We start from the raw sequence: 17,185 nt of genomic DNA on the forward strand, positions 1-17,185 counted from the left end.
ATACACTGACAAGTGAACAAATACCAGACAGCCTGGCACAAAGCAGGGATCCAAGGGCTCGCATGCACACAGTTTGATTTAGCCTCTGCCACTGTCACACCTGAGTAGGAACTGGACAAGTTCTGGATATGATCTCAAGATCTGCCCTGCTTTTTATGTTGTAAATGCTAAGGTGGAGTAGGAAAGCGTCATGATTTCTCACTGCATCTCTGCTTTATGCTCAAGACACTCTTCCCCTCTGTGTACTGTGCTGTGCAACAGTTTAGGCACCAGATGGATTTTCTCACCAGCCTTTAAAGCACCAGAGGCAAGCCAGTGCTGAAGGCCAGTTGCTGAGTGGATAGGTCTGATGTTCCCTGGCAGATGTTAGCTTCCAGGGAGATGTCTGAGAGTACAGACTGGCTCGCTCTTATTCCTTACTAGATACTGTCCTCCTGTGGCCACTTGGATATAGCATTAGCAGTACTGAATGTCCTGTCCTGTTCCATCGCTCTGCTAAACTCCCTTTTTCTCCCTGCCTTTGTGTTTGGGTGGGTTGCTGTTTGAATGCTGTCTAGTTTACATCCTGTTGTTAATACACGTTTTATGAGGGTCTTGCAAAAGGGTCTTCTGATTACAAAGTTAACCATGATAACAAGAACTTTTTCCTTTCCTTTCTGCCCTTGTGAGGGCTAGAGAGTAGCATAGCTGGAAAAAAATCATTCACCAGAATATTTTTGATGGCTTCTCAAAGCCATTGCAGCTAGACAAAACCTCAAAGTGAGTGCACTGGAATACCTCAAGCTTCTTTAAGCCCCAGTTATCTGCCACTTTCTCCCCAGTGAAAAGTACATTTGCTGTTTTTAAGAAGGTAGCAGAAAAGCAGCTTCAACCACCAGCCCAGCAACCGGTTCCCAACAGTGGCCTATAGTAGACACCTAGGAGAAAGCATAAAGTTTATAGTAACACTAGAAGTTGGAGGTTTGTGTTTAGTTTTCCGTAATGATTATCTTCCATGAATATGTTTAATTTCTTTTAAAACCCGTATGAGTTTTGGCTTCCACAAAATCCTGTTGCAGTGAACTCCACTGTAGCTGATAACGCTACCTGTAGATTCAAGGGTAAAACGTATTTACTGTGTTGGAGAGGGAAACCATCCAGGAAGGGGAGTTGGTTTTGAATAAAACACAAGTTGTTATCCCATTTTTCCAAGCAAGTATGCAGAAGTTAAACATGCTGCACTCAGTTGTGGACACACACTAATAAATATTTGTTGCTATTTCACAGCCCGAGATATCAAGATTATTAAACCGCTGGAAGACGTGGAAGTGAATGAATATGAGAGTGCCTCTTTTGTCTGTGAGATTTCACATGATGAGGTCCAAACTCAGTGGTACAAAGATGACAACAAGCTGAAGGCTGCTGACAATATTAAAATGCGTCAAGATGGTAGGGTGTCGAAGGGAAATGTCATTTTTGAGTGGAGGAGACTGGGGGGAGGGATGCTGGAAAACACTGAAAAAAGGAGCATTTGGTATTGGATACTAAGCACAAAGATCTGACCTTCAAAATCCAGTTAAGAAGGTCCAGCAGAGAGTTGTCCTGTGTTTTAGGGCTGCAGCTAAGCTGGGACTCTGACACAGTAGGAGCTTTAATGAAGGGAAATCTGACATAATCCCACTGTCCCTGGTTGCGAACGAAAGGCAGGGAATTGATGCAATTAGCTCCTAAGCAGGGGGTGAGCAGTTACCTAGGATTGAGCTTTGGAGACAGTTAAGTCTACTCTTCTTCCGTCTGATGGCCTGTAAAACCCTGCAGAAGGTGGACAGATTTTCCTGAGAGAATAAAAAGAATAATTAGTGTGTGCATAAGAAAAGAAAAAGGCTCCTGGTCAGTCAGTTCGATCTTTCTAAGGCACCGGGAATTTATATCTGGGAGGGATCGCTCTGTTTTAAGTACTTCTCGGATGGTGTTCAGTCCGTCCTTGGCGGAGCTGAGGGTCGGCTACTCTCCGACGTGCGGCTGTGGGCTTAGAGGAACGGTCAGCCTTGCCGCCGTGCGAACGGTGGCGATGCCCTGAAACCAGATGGGCAGCGCTCCGCCTCGCAGCGGGCCGCAGAGGGTGAGGTTGTTTTCTTGGAGGAGGATACACGCGGTTGTGTCTCTGTTCTCAGGAAGGACCTACTCGCTGACTTACTTGCGTGTCCAAGTTGAGGACGCCGCGGAGATCAAATTTGTAGCAGAAAAGGCCGAATCTCGTGCCCACCTTACGGTAAAAGGTAATGGCACTTTTGACGACAACAGTGCTTAAATTGTCTCTTGTTAGAAACTAAGCAATTTCCCTCACTTTTAATGGAAGGAAAATTGAATACCGTCTAGAGCTTTCAGAGAAAGAAAAAGTCTTACCTCACTGTTGGGAATTTCCTTTGACTAAATAACACAGAATTTATTTTATCAAGAAGGAGATGGTGTTTTTCTACCTGTAGATATTAAGAGTCATATTTAAACTCTGAGGGAAAACACTGTCGTTTGAATTTCTCTCACATTCTCTCTTTTTTTATATTTAAATAAAATAGCATTTTTCATGTTTTACTGGGATAGCACGATAAAAAGAGAGAGAACAAACACTTTTAAATTAATACCCCGAAGAATTGCTCAGGGAATTGGAGATCAGCCACTGGCTTTGCTGCAGCACCGCCTTGTAATGTTGGATAAATTGTTTAGTACCTCTGCAGTTCAGCCCTCCAAAAGGTAAAACAGAGATAACAAGACTTCCTTTCCTGAGCTCTTTACTTCCTGTGTGTTAGTTCAGTGCTTGATATAGCGGGGATTCCTGCCATCATCCAAATAACTGATCAGAAAAGAAATACTGCTAATGAGTTTCCAGTTGGCAGCCTTCCGTACAACTGCACTGATTATTGCATATTTTTTAACTCCTTTTAGAGCTGCCTGTAAAAATTGTGAAGCCTTTGCGAGATAAGATCGCTCTTGAAAAGCACCGTGGATTCCTAGAATGCCAAGTGTCTCGTGCAAGTGCTGAAGTTAGATGGTATAAGAAGGATGTTGAAATTCACCCTAGTGACAAGTATGAAATTGTGAGCGATGGTGTCTATCGCAAACTCATCATCAATGATGCAGATTATGAAGATGAGGACACGTACACTTGTGATGCCTTTGACGACAAAAGCAGTGCTCATTTCTTTGTTGAAGGTAGTAAACCATTTTTTTCCCTTCAGGATACATTGGAGGAAAAATTAACTAGTCCAGAAACCCTTTATCACTTTATCTAAAACATATTTTAATTAAGCGGTGTTCTTTTTCTTAAGTCTATTGGTATTGCTTCCTTTTAAAATTAGCAGGAACATCCTGAAAAATGAATATATAGTACCTAAGAAAAGTGATGAAATTGCTGTTCCAGAGAACTTTACCAGATGTACTGGGGAAAGTTTTTTGTTCAGAGAAATGTTGCTGTAGGTAACAAATTAATTCCTGGTTATCAACATCTGTATTTCAGTGAACTTTCTATTCCATCTTCTAATGCCTCGTGTTTGGTATCAGGATAAGAAGGTGACGTTCTGGTTTACAAATAAGACAGGGAATCGGGAGATCTAGATTCTCTGATGCTGTGTCATAGTCTTACAGTCTAATCTGTGACTGGCTATATATATTTCTCTATCTAAAAGGGGATGTTTTAAGGCTTGCTGAGGTAATAAGTGCAGTACTCAAGTGCAGTAAAAATGATACAAGTGTGCAGGGTGATCATTAAAAAGTCCTATGAAGTCTCCTAAATCCCCCTTTTCTCTTGTTCCCTCCTTCATCCAGAGCAATCCATTAGTATTGTAAAGGAGTTGTGTGACGAGGATGTGACTGAGCCTGAAGAAGCCAGATTTGAATGTGAGATATCTATTCCATCTGTAAAACCCCCGAAATGGTCTCTACGTGGAGAAGTCTTGCAGGCTGGCAGAAACATTATCATGCAACAAGAAGGCACCATCCACCGCCTGATCCTGCTGAAAACCTGTGTTGATATGACAGGCACCGTTCAGTTCTCAATTGGCAAATCAAAATCCACGGCAAACCTGCTTGTCAGAGGTAAGATGTCCTGGTTCGAATTAGATCATGACAGATCCTTCCTTCTCCCAGTCCCTGGGAAATAATTTTTCAGGCTTACAGTTTAATGTGCACACTCCACTGCTTGGGGTCTTGGAGATGTATACATACCTGGATGGTGGTCTTTGTCCCCAGCTGGTTCTTAGACACAATGTCAGAGGCACGAAATGAGATAACAGTGTCTCAGGAAGGGATTAGATTAGATGATGAGTGTGATATGCCTGGTTTTCAAATCTTTTGAGCCAAGACTAGTTCAGTCACAATAAAAGACAAAAGAAGTGACTCAGGTAGCAGGGAATTGGTTTTTGAGATTTTGGGGTTTTTTTTTAATAATATTCTCAATTGTAGCGTTAAAAAATATAAAGTTTGCAAATGTATTAACACCACTGTAATCAAATCTCCATAAAAATCAAAGAAGAAATACTTTAAAGAGTTTGCTTCTTAGAGGGAACAATCATAATTGGTTGAGTGCTATCTTTTTGTTCCTTGCTCTATTATTTCTTCCCCTCCTCCCCCCCCCTTTTTATTTTTTTTGCTAAAAGTGGTTTGCACTTTTTTTTTTAATTAACTGTACCAAAGAAGTCAAAGCAGATGAAAATTGCCAGGAGAGAGAGTTTTTTGTCCCATTTATGAACTAGAAATGTTTGATAGCACGTTTACTGAATCTGTTTTGTCGTTGATTTGATCTGGGACAAAGCTTAAAGTCTTTCCATCTTCTGCTGTCACCGTGGTAAATATCTCCAATCTCATCCTGAAATTCTTGTTTTGACTTTAATTCATTCTTATTTGAACAAAATCCTCAATTAGAGCACATCCCAATAAACACTGAATGAGAACTAGACCATGCATTTAATAGTTAATATACAGTATTTTCTTATAGAAATATCATCAGCAGCATTGCCTATAGATTATCATGCCCCTGTAGCTTCAAACTGGCCTCTCAGTGAAACAGCCCTGTAACAGGAAATTGCAGCATCATCTGAACTGTCCCAAAACAGTGGCCGTGGTATTAATTGATATGAAATAGAGATTTGAAACTTTTCTTCAGCTTGCCTTCATCCTTTCTTCTTTTCCAACACCGCTTTGCAGATTACAATATACAGATCACAAGGAAGATGGAAGATAAGATAGTTTTGGAACGTCATTCAGTTGTCCTATCATGTGACTTCAAGCCTTCTCCAAAGGTTGTGAAATGGTTCAAGGACCACACAGCCATTGAGCCCTCTGAGAAGTACAAAATCAAGCAGGAGAAGCATTCAGCAGAACTCAAGATTCTGAAGGTGAAGCCTGAAGATGCTGGTGTGTACATGTGCAGGGCCGGAAACGCGGAGACCAAAGCCGTGCTGACAGTTGAAGGTATGAGCAGTCTGCAGCAAGCAGACTGGCCTATTGCATGTCCTTTCTGAGTTAGTATTTCACTCTACATTTCTCTTCTTGAATTGTGGAATACAGTTCTTTTCTAATTCTATATGAATGTAATATTTTAAGTGGACTGACTATTTCTGATATGCGCTCTTCTGATATTCCAAGATACTGAAAACCAGCACTTACCCATCAAAGGGATTATGCATGTGGAAGGGCTGTATCTGGGAAAGATGTTGGCATTAGACAGAATACCTTCTACCTTGACTTCAGCAAGACACCTGTTTGCTACCTCTGTTAGCTGTGCTCATTATAAAAATATATAAGTTGACCATATATAAGTTGACCATGAGCCAGCAATATGCTCTTGTAGCCAAGAAGGCCAAGGGTCTCCTGGCATGCATTAGGAAGAGTGTTGCCAGCAGGTCGAGGGAGGTGATCCTGCCCCTCTACTCAGCCCTGAGGAGGCCTCATCTCGAGTCCTGTGTCCAGTTCTGGTCTCCCCAGGACAAGAGAGACATGGCACTACTGGAGAGAGTCCAGTGTAGGTCTACGAAGATGATCCGAGGGCTGGAGCATCTGCCGTATGAGGAACAGCTATGAGAGCTCCGGTCTGTTTAGCCTTGAGAAGAGAAGACTGAGGAGGGATCTTATCAATGTCTACAAATACCTTAAGGGGCGGAGAGGGGAGGGGGCAAAAGGATGCAGCCAGACTCTTTTCAGTGGTTCCAAATAATAGGACAAGACTCAACCGGCACAAACTGAAACACAGCAAGTTCCACCTGAATATGAGGAAGAACTTCTTTCCTGTAACAAAGCACTGGAACAGGTTGCCCAGAGAGGCTGTGGAGTCTCCTCCTCTGGACATATTCACAACATGCCTGGATGTGATTCTGTGCAACATGCTCTAGGTGACCCTGCTTGAGCAGGGGGACGGGTTGGACTAGGTGATCTCTAGCAGTGCCTTCCAATCTCAACCAGTCTGTGATTCTGTGAGAAGTTCATGCATCTTTCTCAAGACTTTATTTTATTTGTCTGAAGACTTCATTTATCTCAAGATTCTTTCTCAAGAGTTTATTTTTCATTTCATTCTAGGATCTAATGCGCTCTGTTAATTCTAGCTAATGGTTTTGATGCAAATGGTTGTGGTTTTCATTCAGACCACTGTAGTCATTCGCTGACCACGCTGGTATATTTTATAGTTGCTGTATGTTTGTTAATCCTAATGGTGTTCTGCCTCATCCTGGTATGGCAGTATTGTTTAACCAGTTCTTGACCTTTAAAAAAGCTGTAAGGGAGGAATGTCATACTGTCACTTTCTGCAAGACTTGTAGGTAAGCCACAGCATCATTCCCAGAAGTCCATTGAGCATCTCTTGTGAACAGTTTGACCTAGAAGAGATTCATTTGAACAACCAAATGATTTAATATTCCCAGGGCCTCCTCTCGGTCGGTTAATCCTATGAAAAACAGCATTTCATAAATAGAGTAATTGCAAAGACAAACCTGTGGCCAGTGACTGGAAAAGAAAATAATTCAATTCTTATTTTTCCCTAAGCTTGAGCAAATTACTTAATCTCTTTATGCTATCTGCTTGTGACTGAAAAAATAGTCTTTGCCTCATCCTCCGTGACTGTTTTGCTGGTGGGTAGAGTCAGTGACAATTTTGTTATAATGTGTATATGTTTGTGCAGAAACTGGTACACAGGGACTTGGAGCTATGGGATATCTCAAAGTGTAATGTTGTTAGCATTTTAGAAAGAATTATTTATTTTCCAATTAAAAAAAAAATTTATATGGAAAAGAGAATAGAGGGGTCCAGACAGCACGGTCTTTTGTAGTAGATGCTTTTTGCTGGATTGTGAAATGTAATGAGCTGTGATGCACAGGAGATCGGACTAGACCATCTCATAAACTCTAACCACTGTGGAATCCAGTTGTGGTAAGAGTACTGATCCATGATAACACTGATGATGATGCATTTTGGTTTCCTACAGCCCGCAATGTGGAAATAATCAAACACCTGCAGGATGTGGAAATTGAAGAAGAGAGTTCTGCTGTCTTCTCATGCGAACTGTCCCACGATGACGAGGATGTGGAATGGTTCCTGAATGGCACCCTCCTTTATACCAACAATTTCAATGACATCAAGAGTGTTGGCAACTGCTACACACTGATAATGAAGCAAGTCAAGCCTGAGGATGCTGGCACTGTGACAATGAAGTCGGACAAGGTGTCAGAGAGCGTGTGTCTGAAGGTGATAGGTGAGTCATGACAGCACTCCTTCTGAAAGTAAATAAGAGATGGAAGGGAGGGTATGGTATTATTTACCATACCCATGCCACAGTCCTGCCTCTAAGCTTCACCTCTCCAGGGCCAAATAGCTGATGGTTTTTCTAACGAAGATTGTTTTGGGATCCTGCCAAAATTTTCCGTAAATTATCATCATCCTTTTGCTTGCTGTATGGACAATTTCAAGGCCAATTTGCTTTATTTGTAGCTCTCTTCAGTAGTGTATTGTCTGTATAGTGTTATTACTAAAGATTTTTACTTCAAGGAGCTGAATTTCAGTTAATTTAGTATCTCTAAGGGTAGGGCATATCTTTCAATTCGTCTGTTCTGAGTTAAACTGAGTAGATAATAAGAACACATTTCACTACTGTCCTTAATATGTCTCAGAGCTTTGTCACACAGCTGAATTACTGCACTTTACCACATTCTCATGCATCAGCTGAGCCACAGTAAGTCACATCAATTATTTTAGAGATGTTAAAAACTTCAGGTAAAACACTATGAAGAGTTCTAGTGCATTCTAGTGAATGCATTTTCTTTTGTCACACACCTGTGCATGCATGCTCAAGTGATGCAACTCAGGTAACTCATAGTGATTTGTTATACTAAATTAACTCCACTGTGTGTCTGTACAGTTTTGAAATGGAAATGTCAATAGGAAATGCTCCGAGCAATTCTATCTGAAAGTCAGAGAGACTGACACCCTGAACAGCCCCTCAGGAAATCAGAGATAATTGTCCTTTCATTTGCCTCCTGAGCATGAGAAATTTGCTTTTTCCAGAGAGTCAGAGGAATTTAACTATTTAACCATCCACTCAGAGAGTCTGAAGGATTTGCTCTTCCTGCTTTCTCTTAAATCTGGTCAAAATTTTTGCCTCTATACACAAAGAGCAAGTGTCTTCTGGATCAAATGTATTTTAAATTATATAAAAAGCCACAAAGCTAAGAGATGAGAGGCAAAATGTTTAAGAGACAGTGTACAGCATATCCTTGCATTGCTGCTGCCTACTGTGGTGAATTCTGCTTCACGAAATCACAGTGCCAGCCGTCTGGCTTTGGAAAAGCTACATCCCGATTACTTCTCTTCACGTAGTTTTTTACAACTATCTGAACCCTTTTCAGTTTTAAACTGCTATGAGGAGAGAGGATATTCCTTATGAACCTTCTCTGCTTTTGTGGCATAACACATGCAAGTGCTTCCTTAAACCTAGTCTATCTTGTTGAGTATCTGTGCCTCAGAAGTATGAAGCTGTCCCTCTGCCCTTCACTAATACATGCTTGCCCTAGGCCCTGTTCCCTATGACTGCATCTCCTATAGGATTCCAAGACCTGGTGCCCGAGGGATGCTCCAACATAGAGAAAAAAGGAGTCTGAGTCCTCACGGACTTGGAGCTGCACAGTCATAATTACAGCTTTGTACCACAATTAAGGTGCTGCATTTCACTTCCCCTCCATGGCCATTCAGGTGGCCTCTCCTGATCCCCGAATCCTCCCAATAACGAATTCTTCTTTTCCTCAAACTCATTCCAAACATGAGATACGTGAGCTGTTGTATTGGTTTCATCTGCTTAGATAGGAGTTTACTTGAGCCCTCTTTAAATGCCTGGTAGCAATTGAAAACATCTCAACTAAAATATCCTGGTTGTTCTCTATTTTGTCCCTTTTAACCTTCAGAGAAGCCTGCTGTCTTCATGAAGTCATTAGATGATGTTTATGGTGAGGAGCGAGGTGTGATTAAACTGGAATGTGAGGTCTCCAAAGAGAAGGTCAAACCTGTTTGGAAAAAGGATGGAGTGGAACTCACTTCTGGCAACAAATATGAGCAGACACAGTCTGGGAAGACCCTGCGCCTCCTTATCCGTGACCTCGAAAAGACAGATGCAGGTTTATACACCTGTGATATTGGCACTGATGTTGCCAAATCAAAGGTTGGCGTTCAGGGTAAGTACTGTAGACAACGGTGGCCAGTCAGGGGGTTCTGCGAATATGCGTGGCATTGGTCGCTTGTCTCGCAGCTATTCCTCCGTGAGCCTCAAGGGCTTCTGCTGTAGACCAGTGTTGCTAGAATTTACAACACAACACAATGATGTCAGAACAACCCTCATTACTCTTCTGTTGTAAGTGTGCCTAGTGTTTTAATAAAAATCATTGGATATGTCAAGAACATACCAGCTATATTTCCTTCCTGAACACTCCTAAAATGGAGCAATCCTCTCAGGAAGAGCTACTAGTCTCTTAAAATAAAAGAACCTTGTGTTTCACCTGGTTCTGCTAGTAATTCAGTCTGTTGTGGGAACGTAAAAGTTAGAACATTGTCTGGTAAAGAACCATTCCAGAGCGAAGCCGAGAGATTCGCACAGTCCTTTTCCTACAGCCCTGTGATCACTCTGAGGGGAAAATGTCAGAAAAATTCTTCCCCCTGTCAAATGCATCAGTAAGGAATGCAGTGCTGTCCTGTAAATCCTGTAGATAAATGAACCAGATGAGCTAAAAATGATAACACAGCTACTGCTGTCAATCTCCAAAGCCTTTTCTCGTTATAATCATTGTATTAACCTACTTTTTGCCTCCCAGAATTAAACATTGGCATAACCAAACGGCTGAAGAATACTGAAATTCAGGAGGGAGAAGATTGCAGTTTTGAGTGTATTTTGTCCCATGAAAGCATTGATGACTTCCATTGGACGCTGAATGGGAGGAAAGTGGAAAGCGGTGGGCAATTTGAAGTATTTAACGTGGGTCGGAAATATACACTCAATATCAAAAATGCGACTGTTGCTGATGCTGGAGAAGTCATTTTCACTGCCCGCGGTCTAACCTCAAAGGCCTCTCTGACCGTAAAAGGTAACAAGATCAAAGTGATTATAGGGTTTGAGTGTTTTATTTTCTTAGCTTAGCTCAGTAAACCATGAGGGCAAACTCCTGATGTGATGGAATTGAATATCAACGTTCCCTGTGAGCACAGAGGCACTGAAAATTTCCTTGAAAAACAAGTGAAATGCTGAGACTTTTTATAGTTTTTTAAAGAGTTGCAGAATGCACTGGTTAGTGTTGCAGGTGCACTTCTCTCTACCTCCTAGCTCCGTTAATATTAGGCCAAGAATGAGCTCTTCAAATAACTGTAAGTGCAAATATCCTTTAAGTCTATGCTGAAGGGACAATCTCCATCACATCTAACTGTACACATGGCTGCTTCCTAGAATGCGTGCCTGTGAAGTAGTCCTCCAAGGCTACCTGGGTGGTCAGTAGAGAGAAGAAATGGGTAGCTTTCAGACATGATTCTTCTGCCGTGGTTGGACATACTTAGAACAGAAGGAACTGTTCCCTGAACACTGTTGCCTGTGCTGAGTAGATCACTGCTGGCTGTAAAGGGGCCCTGAAATGAGTGCCTCTGCTACACATGTCCATAGTGTAGATGTCTGTGTTTGGTGGGGTAAATCGCATCCTAAATGCACACTTCAGTAAAGGCGAAATGACAGCTTCTGATGTGAATGCCGTCCAGACAAGTCTGCAGTTCCTATTGCTGCTCACTGAGAGCCCATCGCCGCAATTAATATGCGCTAAACAAGAACATTTCTTTTTCCCTCTGTTCCCATCGTAACGTGAATCATTGTTAGGGCAGCGTGAAAATTTGTGTATTTTAATTGAAAAAACAACAAAAATGCGTGTATTGATCATGATCATAGATTTTTATTCAGGACTCTTTTCTCCTTCAGAAAAACCTACAGAGATTACAAAACAACTGGAGGATAAAACATCAGCAGCAGGGCAGGACATCTGCCTAAGCTGCGAATTGTCAAAACCTGATGCAAGCATTCGGTGGTACAAGGACGGCAAAGCAATCCGAAAAAGCCAGAAATACGACTTGCAACAAGAGGGAACACAAGCCATTCTGGTCATCCATGACTCCACAGTCAAGGACAGTGGAGAGTACACCTGTGAGACAGAGATCTCCAAAACAAGAGCTAGGATCACGGTGCAAGGTCAGCTGAAGGACACACACGGGCTGGGCTGGAAAGTATGAAAGTTGGGGTAAAAATTTGCAAGCTGTGGGAGATGTTCTTCTGTCCTGTTTCTCTAAAACAGGATCAAAACCATTTTTCAGAGAGGTCTATGGATTTTTTTTTTTTTTTTTTTTTGTTGGTATTCTGCAAAAAAACCTTCCAGGTACTGAAGAATCTCTTACATTACTTAATGGGCTAATCAAAAATGTTAATTTGAATGGGTGACAAATATTATGTGTGGCCTGCCAGATGAGATCTCATGATCACCTCTACAGTGGCATTAACCTTGCCAGATATGTAAAAATTTTTTACCTGGTATGTCCTATGGCAGGAAATGGGCTTGGTGATCTTCTGAGATCCTTTCTATCTCTGCTGTGATTCTACTAATGGGGGCAGAGGAGAATCAAGATTGCTCTGTTTACGCTGAGGACTTGTTGGGTAACAAATTCTCTCTGTCTTTGTCTCTCTCTCTCTCTCTTTTTTTATTTTCCTCCTGCAGAAAAACCCAATTACTTTGTCAAGGAACTTTCAGATATGAAAGTCAATGAAAATGGAGTTGCAGTTTTTGTATGCCAGAGTGAGAAAGCTGCGTCCTCTGTGGTCTGGAGGAAAGGCATAGCAGAAGTCAGGGCAAGCGAGAAATACGAAATCACACAGAAAGGCAAAATCCTGCAGCTGACCATAAATAACTTGGAGAAAAATGACAGTGACATTTACACTTGTGACATTGGGGATGCCCAGTCCAGAGCGAGGCTCGCCGTACAAGGTATTTATGAAAGGAATATGACTGTACATCCGGTTTCTTCCTATTGGGAAGGAAGGAACTATACAAACTAGCGCTGTACTGCTGGGTGGCTGCTTGTCCAGGTGCACCAGGAATACTTCAGGTCTGATTAAAAAAAAGAAAAAAAGCTGATGTAAGGAGGCGCTGGTGTTTCTTTGGGGATATGTGATTCATAAGGTTCATGATGCCCACTGGTGGACAAGGGATAAAATTATTCTACCTCTAGGCATTTCCCCATGTCTCTTAGTGCCTCTCTCCAGCAGTGGCTTCTAAGAGAGGATGGGTAAATGGGTGGTGTGGTGCTTGTTTTAAGCACATAGGTCATGAGGAATGTAGCAGCATCGTATTTACAGTTCAGTAAAAACTCCCTCTACTGATTTTGTAACAAGGAGCAACAGTAGGTTGCTTTGTAAATGGTGATAACACACACATATATACACATGCACACACACATATGTGTACATATATATACATACACATACATATGTACACACACACATTGTCTATATGTGTATATATACCTACATACACATAGCTTTTCAGGGCTGTTTTGTATTTCCTTTTACTAAAGCTGCACCCAGACACACACTCCCTGAGCTCAAGGAAGTTGAGAGTTGAGTGGTCATATCCCATAGAAAGAAAATTAAGTACTCCAGAAATATACAGTAAATTATATATAAAAAAAAAAATCCAGGAAAATACAATAAACAGAGGTAGTTTTCATAGGCTTGTCTGCTCACTGGTGTCTAGGACACAGTGACTCTCTCAGAGCCTCACCTTGTCCAGGTAGTTCCAGTAGGAGAAAGGTTATAGTATTGGATTTGCAATGTACTGGGTACCCGTTCTGCTATATGTATTTTAGTATTTTGAAGTTGTCTTCATCCTATTTTGGTGTGTACCCTGTAAATATGTATACATATTGTCTCTCTGTGAATAATTGTTTTGTTCAGTAACAAGGGAGTTATATTTCAGACTTCTTTACCATGATTTTGTTGTTGTTGTTGTGAAATACTCACACAAGAAGTTTTGGCATTTTCCACACCAATTTTCGTGCTAGAAGCTGGAGATTGCAGTAATAGATGTATCTATGTTCCTTTCAGGCCAGAAAGTGCTAATAACAGAAGACCTGGAAGATGTCAGTGTGTTAGAAGGAGAATCTGCCATGTTCAAATGCAGAATCTCTCCCGTAGAATATAGCAAAGTGCAATGGTTTTTGGATAAAACTCCGCTCCATACCAACGAACTTAATGAGATCCAGTCTCAGCCTGGTGGATATCACTTGCTGACCTTGAAAAAACTCTCACTGAAGGACTCTGGGGTCATTACATTTGAAGCTGGTGATACGAAAACATCTGCCAATTTGGTTGTTAAAGGTAATTCAAGCATCGAAACTGCAGAAGAGTTTAGAATGAGTAGAAATAATTGCTAGATAATGTGAAATAATTGTTAGATAATGTGGATAGGTGAAAAAAGAGCAAAAATGCTCTTCTAGTGTTGCATGTGTAATAAAGGTAGAGTTAGAGAATTAACATTTTGTGATCCTGGAGAACTGCCAGTGTGTTTGTGGGACCTTAGATGGGAATGTTATAGTATGCTGATGGTTCACTGCACACCTCCGCTGGTTTTCCTTGAGCAGAGATAGGATGGCAATGTGATGATCAGTGAGAAGACTTTCATGTTCAAAAGCCTATGCTTGAAGATGGCAAGAAACTGTTCTTTCTTGTCATGACCTCTGTAGAGGTTTCTTCCTCCTTCCTCTTCCACAATAAGTGCCTGCTCTGCACTAACTCATCTTAAAGTCTGGAATCTCAGGCCGTGATAGAGCCTGAAGAGGAATCTCCACTGAGACCCTTTCGTTTGCAGCTATGCTTTCCTCTCTGTGCCTGTTCTGTGCTGTTTTTTAAGCTTGTGCTTCATATCTGATAAAAATATGTTGTTGGTCTTACAATGAGAAATTAGTGCTGCTGGTTATGACAGAAGATGCTTTGTCATTTCTTTGTGTCCTCTGTGTTATGCTTAATCACCTCTATAAGTTTTTGCAGCTTTTTGTGTCTGTGGTCCAGCTCTGACCACCAATCCACAATACAATTCAGTATCTCCCGTCCCTGACCAACTTCTGAAGAAGCTCTTAGTCATGCAATTTTCAGAAGTTGGTATGCTGATGGAATTGAGCTTTTTTGTTACGTGTCTTCTCTGTTCCATGGATCTGGCTGTCATCCCAGAATGATACGTGGAAGCTGAAAGAGGAAATAGTCTCCTAGGCTTGGGCCCACGCAGGGTCTCTGTGTTAGTTACACCATTTCTGTTTTCCTTTCACTGCTGAGAGCACGGGGAAGCAAAATTCCAATAACTAGGGCCAAAGGAGGCTCTAGGATTGCTCTGCTCTTATGAAAGAGGACTTGCTGGAGGTGCCTTAGTTTCAAGGAGTGACAGCTGTCTTGGAGTGCTTATTGCAGAGCAGGAGAAGAGGACACATGCCTGATCTGTGTTTCTGTGTTCTAGCTCTGCCTGTCCTTTTCAAACAAACTCTTGAGGACACGGAAAAGGAAGAGGGGAAAACAGTCTCTCTGCGCTGTGAAGTCACAAAACCTGACGCACCCGTGGTGTGGAAGAAAGGAGGAGACACGCTCCAGGCAGGTGCCAAATATGAAATGAAGCAGAAGGGGACAGTGGCGGAGCTGGTGATTCACAATGCGGAGGCAGAAGACGCGGGAAGATACACCTGTGACACCGGAGACCAGCAGACCACAGCCGAAGTCAAAATCCACGGTAAGAATAAGACACAGGCTTATGCCTGTTTGTTGTTGTTTTTGCCATGGTGCTTCTAGGTCCTGCCAAACGAATATTCCTGGTCTGATAAAATGTCTTTCCTTGCTTCTGAAATAGCTATTCTGTTTTGTCTCTGGACAGAGACAGTTATCTGAGCTTTAAGCCAGGAGATGAGAATGACCTCGGCTATTTTGTTAAAGACTATGCAGTCCTTTCCTTCGGTTACTGAGCAAGCTTTTCATGTGTCTATGACCAACAGTATTTGGACAACAGAGGAGTTATTACTTTGATATCAGATTACTGTAAAATAATTATTTTGCTTTTATTTTTCCCAATTTCATGGTGTGCTAATATAAATGCAGCTGAAGTCCTGGAAGTGCAGGTGAGTCACAGTTAATTGGCTGTACCAAGGGAATCGTTTTTGGCACTGTTTAAGTCCCATATGGGGTAACCAGTTGTTACCGATGCCCCTTAAATAAAATGAACACTTCATCCCTCAGCCATCTGTGCAGTCATCAAAGATGATCTTAAGAGCTTGGAAGCTTTGGAAGGGGGGACAGCCACCTTACGCTGCGAGCTGAGCAGAGAGGCCCCCGTGGAGTGGAGGAAGGGGCACACTGTTCTCAAACCAAGTAAGAAGTACAGGATGAAACGAGAAGGCACCGTGGCTGAACTGCTGATCCATGATCTGGACTCAAAGGATGCTGGAGACTATACGTGTATAGTGGGAAGTGAAAAAACCACAGCAACCTTATCAGTGAATGGTAAAAAATCAGAAATAATCCGTGAAACCTTGGAACATTTTTGTCCATCCCCTTCCTCATCCTTTTTGCATATTTCTTAACAACACCTATCTTTGTGTCTTGCTTCTTTTTTCATCCTTATTTTTCATGTTACAATGTCACTGCTTTCTCCGTTCCCCATCCACCATCCGTGTTCAGTACGCTCCGTGTTGCATGTATGTGTGTTGTGCTGTCTTCCCAGAGAGCTTTTGCCAATGAATGCTGCTGACATGCTTGTATGTTTTATTGAATTAGTGTGGGAACATAAGATTCCTTGGGATTTTTCTGTTAAGGAGGATTTAGCACCCTTAATGATGAGGATAAGTTTATCAAAAGTACGTGTGATCCAAATCAAATTGGAGGCTTTGATTCCCAAAGAACAGATCCCTTGAGGGAGTTCGCTTCCAGCTGGAGAAATGGCAGGATGTGTTTGAGGATAAGAGCGGTGGAATAAGGCCTGGGTAGTTACAGGATAAATCGTTGTTCAGCCTTTTACCAGAGGGACTTCTGAGTTGCAATCCCTATTCCTTGTGCATCTCTCAGCCCTACCGATTCGTTTCAAGAAAGAGCTGAAGAACGAGGAAGCCACAGAGAGTGGAACGGCCACTCTGCAGTGCGAGCTGAGCAAGGCAGTTGGCTTGGTCGAGTGGAGAAAGGGCGAGAAGGTGCTGATGCCAAATGGCAAATACAAAATGAGACGAGAAGGCCGTTTTGCGGAGCTGGTAATCCAGGATCTAGAACTGACAGATGCTGGGAGTTACACTTGTGTATGTGAAGACCAGAAGACAACAGCTACTTTGCAAGTGAACGGTAAACATTCTGCCCGTGCTTATCATTTAGCCCTTCCCTGAAACTCAGTATATTTGACACTCTGTGTTTTCTGGTCTTCTGATGACCGACCAGTGTGATTTCCTAGAGAGGTTTCACGCTCTTAGCTCCGTGGTGGCAATGAGTCACCCTGTTAAAGGACATCTCCCTGTGCTTTTTTTGCTTTGACACATCATAGCTAGGTTCTGTGCTGTTTTCTCTCTCTTTTTTTTCCTTTGCTGTAGGAGTTCTCCCCCTGCACACACACTTACTATGATATTCATCTAGCAGTAATGC

The 17,185-nt window shown here is 42.0% G+C and overlaps 1 protein-coding gene across 9 annotated transcripts in view; it reads left to right on the top strand.

The window, feature by feature from the left end:
- Nucleotides 1–17,185, top strand: part of OBSCN (obscurin, cytoskeletal calmodulin and titin-interacting RhoGEF) — a 158,580-nt gene that overhangs the window by 65,837 nt on the left and 75,558 nt on the right. For 6 of the 9 annotated variants that reach the window (XM_062568715.1, XM_062568714.1, XM_062568718.1 and 3 more), the window contains exons 22-35: nucleotides 1,267–1,428; nucleotides 2,154–2,258; nucleotides 2,923–3,189; nucleotides 3,802–4,071; nucleotides 5,179–5,445; nucleotides 7,448–7,714; nucleotides 9,417–9,683; nucleotides 10,317–10,586; nucleotides 11,459–11,725; nucleotides 12,246–12,512; nucleotides 13,631–13,903; nucleotides 15,033–15,299; nucleotides 15,800–16,063; nucleotides 16,625–16,891. In XM_062568715.1, the coding sequence (XP_062424699.1) occupies nucleotides 1,267–1,428; nucleotides 2,154–2,258; nucleotides 2,923–3,189; nucleotides 3,802–4,071; nucleotides 5,179–5,445; nucleotides 7,448–7,714; nucleotides 9,417–9,683; nucleotides 10,317–10,586; nucleotides 11,459–11,725; nucleotides 12,246–12,512; nucleotides 13,631–13,903; nucleotides 15,033–15,299; nucleotides 15,800–16,063; nucleotides 16,625–16,891 (3,480 nt within the window). The remainder of the gene's footprint in view (nucleotides 1–1,266; nucleotides 1,429–2,153; nucleotides 2,259–2,922; nucleotides 3,190–3,801; nucleotides 4,072–5,178; nucleotides 5,446–7,447; nucleotides 7,715–9,416; nucleotides 9,684–10,316; nucleotides 10,587–11,458; nucleotides 11,726–12,245; nucleotides 12,513–13,630; nucleotides 13,904–15,032; nucleotides 15,300–15,799; nucleotides 16,064–16,624; nucleotides 16,892–17,185) is intronic. The other 3 variants (XM_062568713.1, XM_062568716.1, XM_062568717.1) reach the window with 1 other exon arrangement.

The sequence above is a fragment of the Rhea pennata genome, chromosome 2, assembly GCF_028389875.1.
Source record: "Rhea pennata isolate bPtePen1 chromosome 2, bPtePen1.pri, whole genome shotgun sequence".
Taxonomy (NCBI): Eukaryota; Metazoa; Chordata; class Aves; order Rheiformes; family Rheidae; genus Rhea; species Rhea pennata.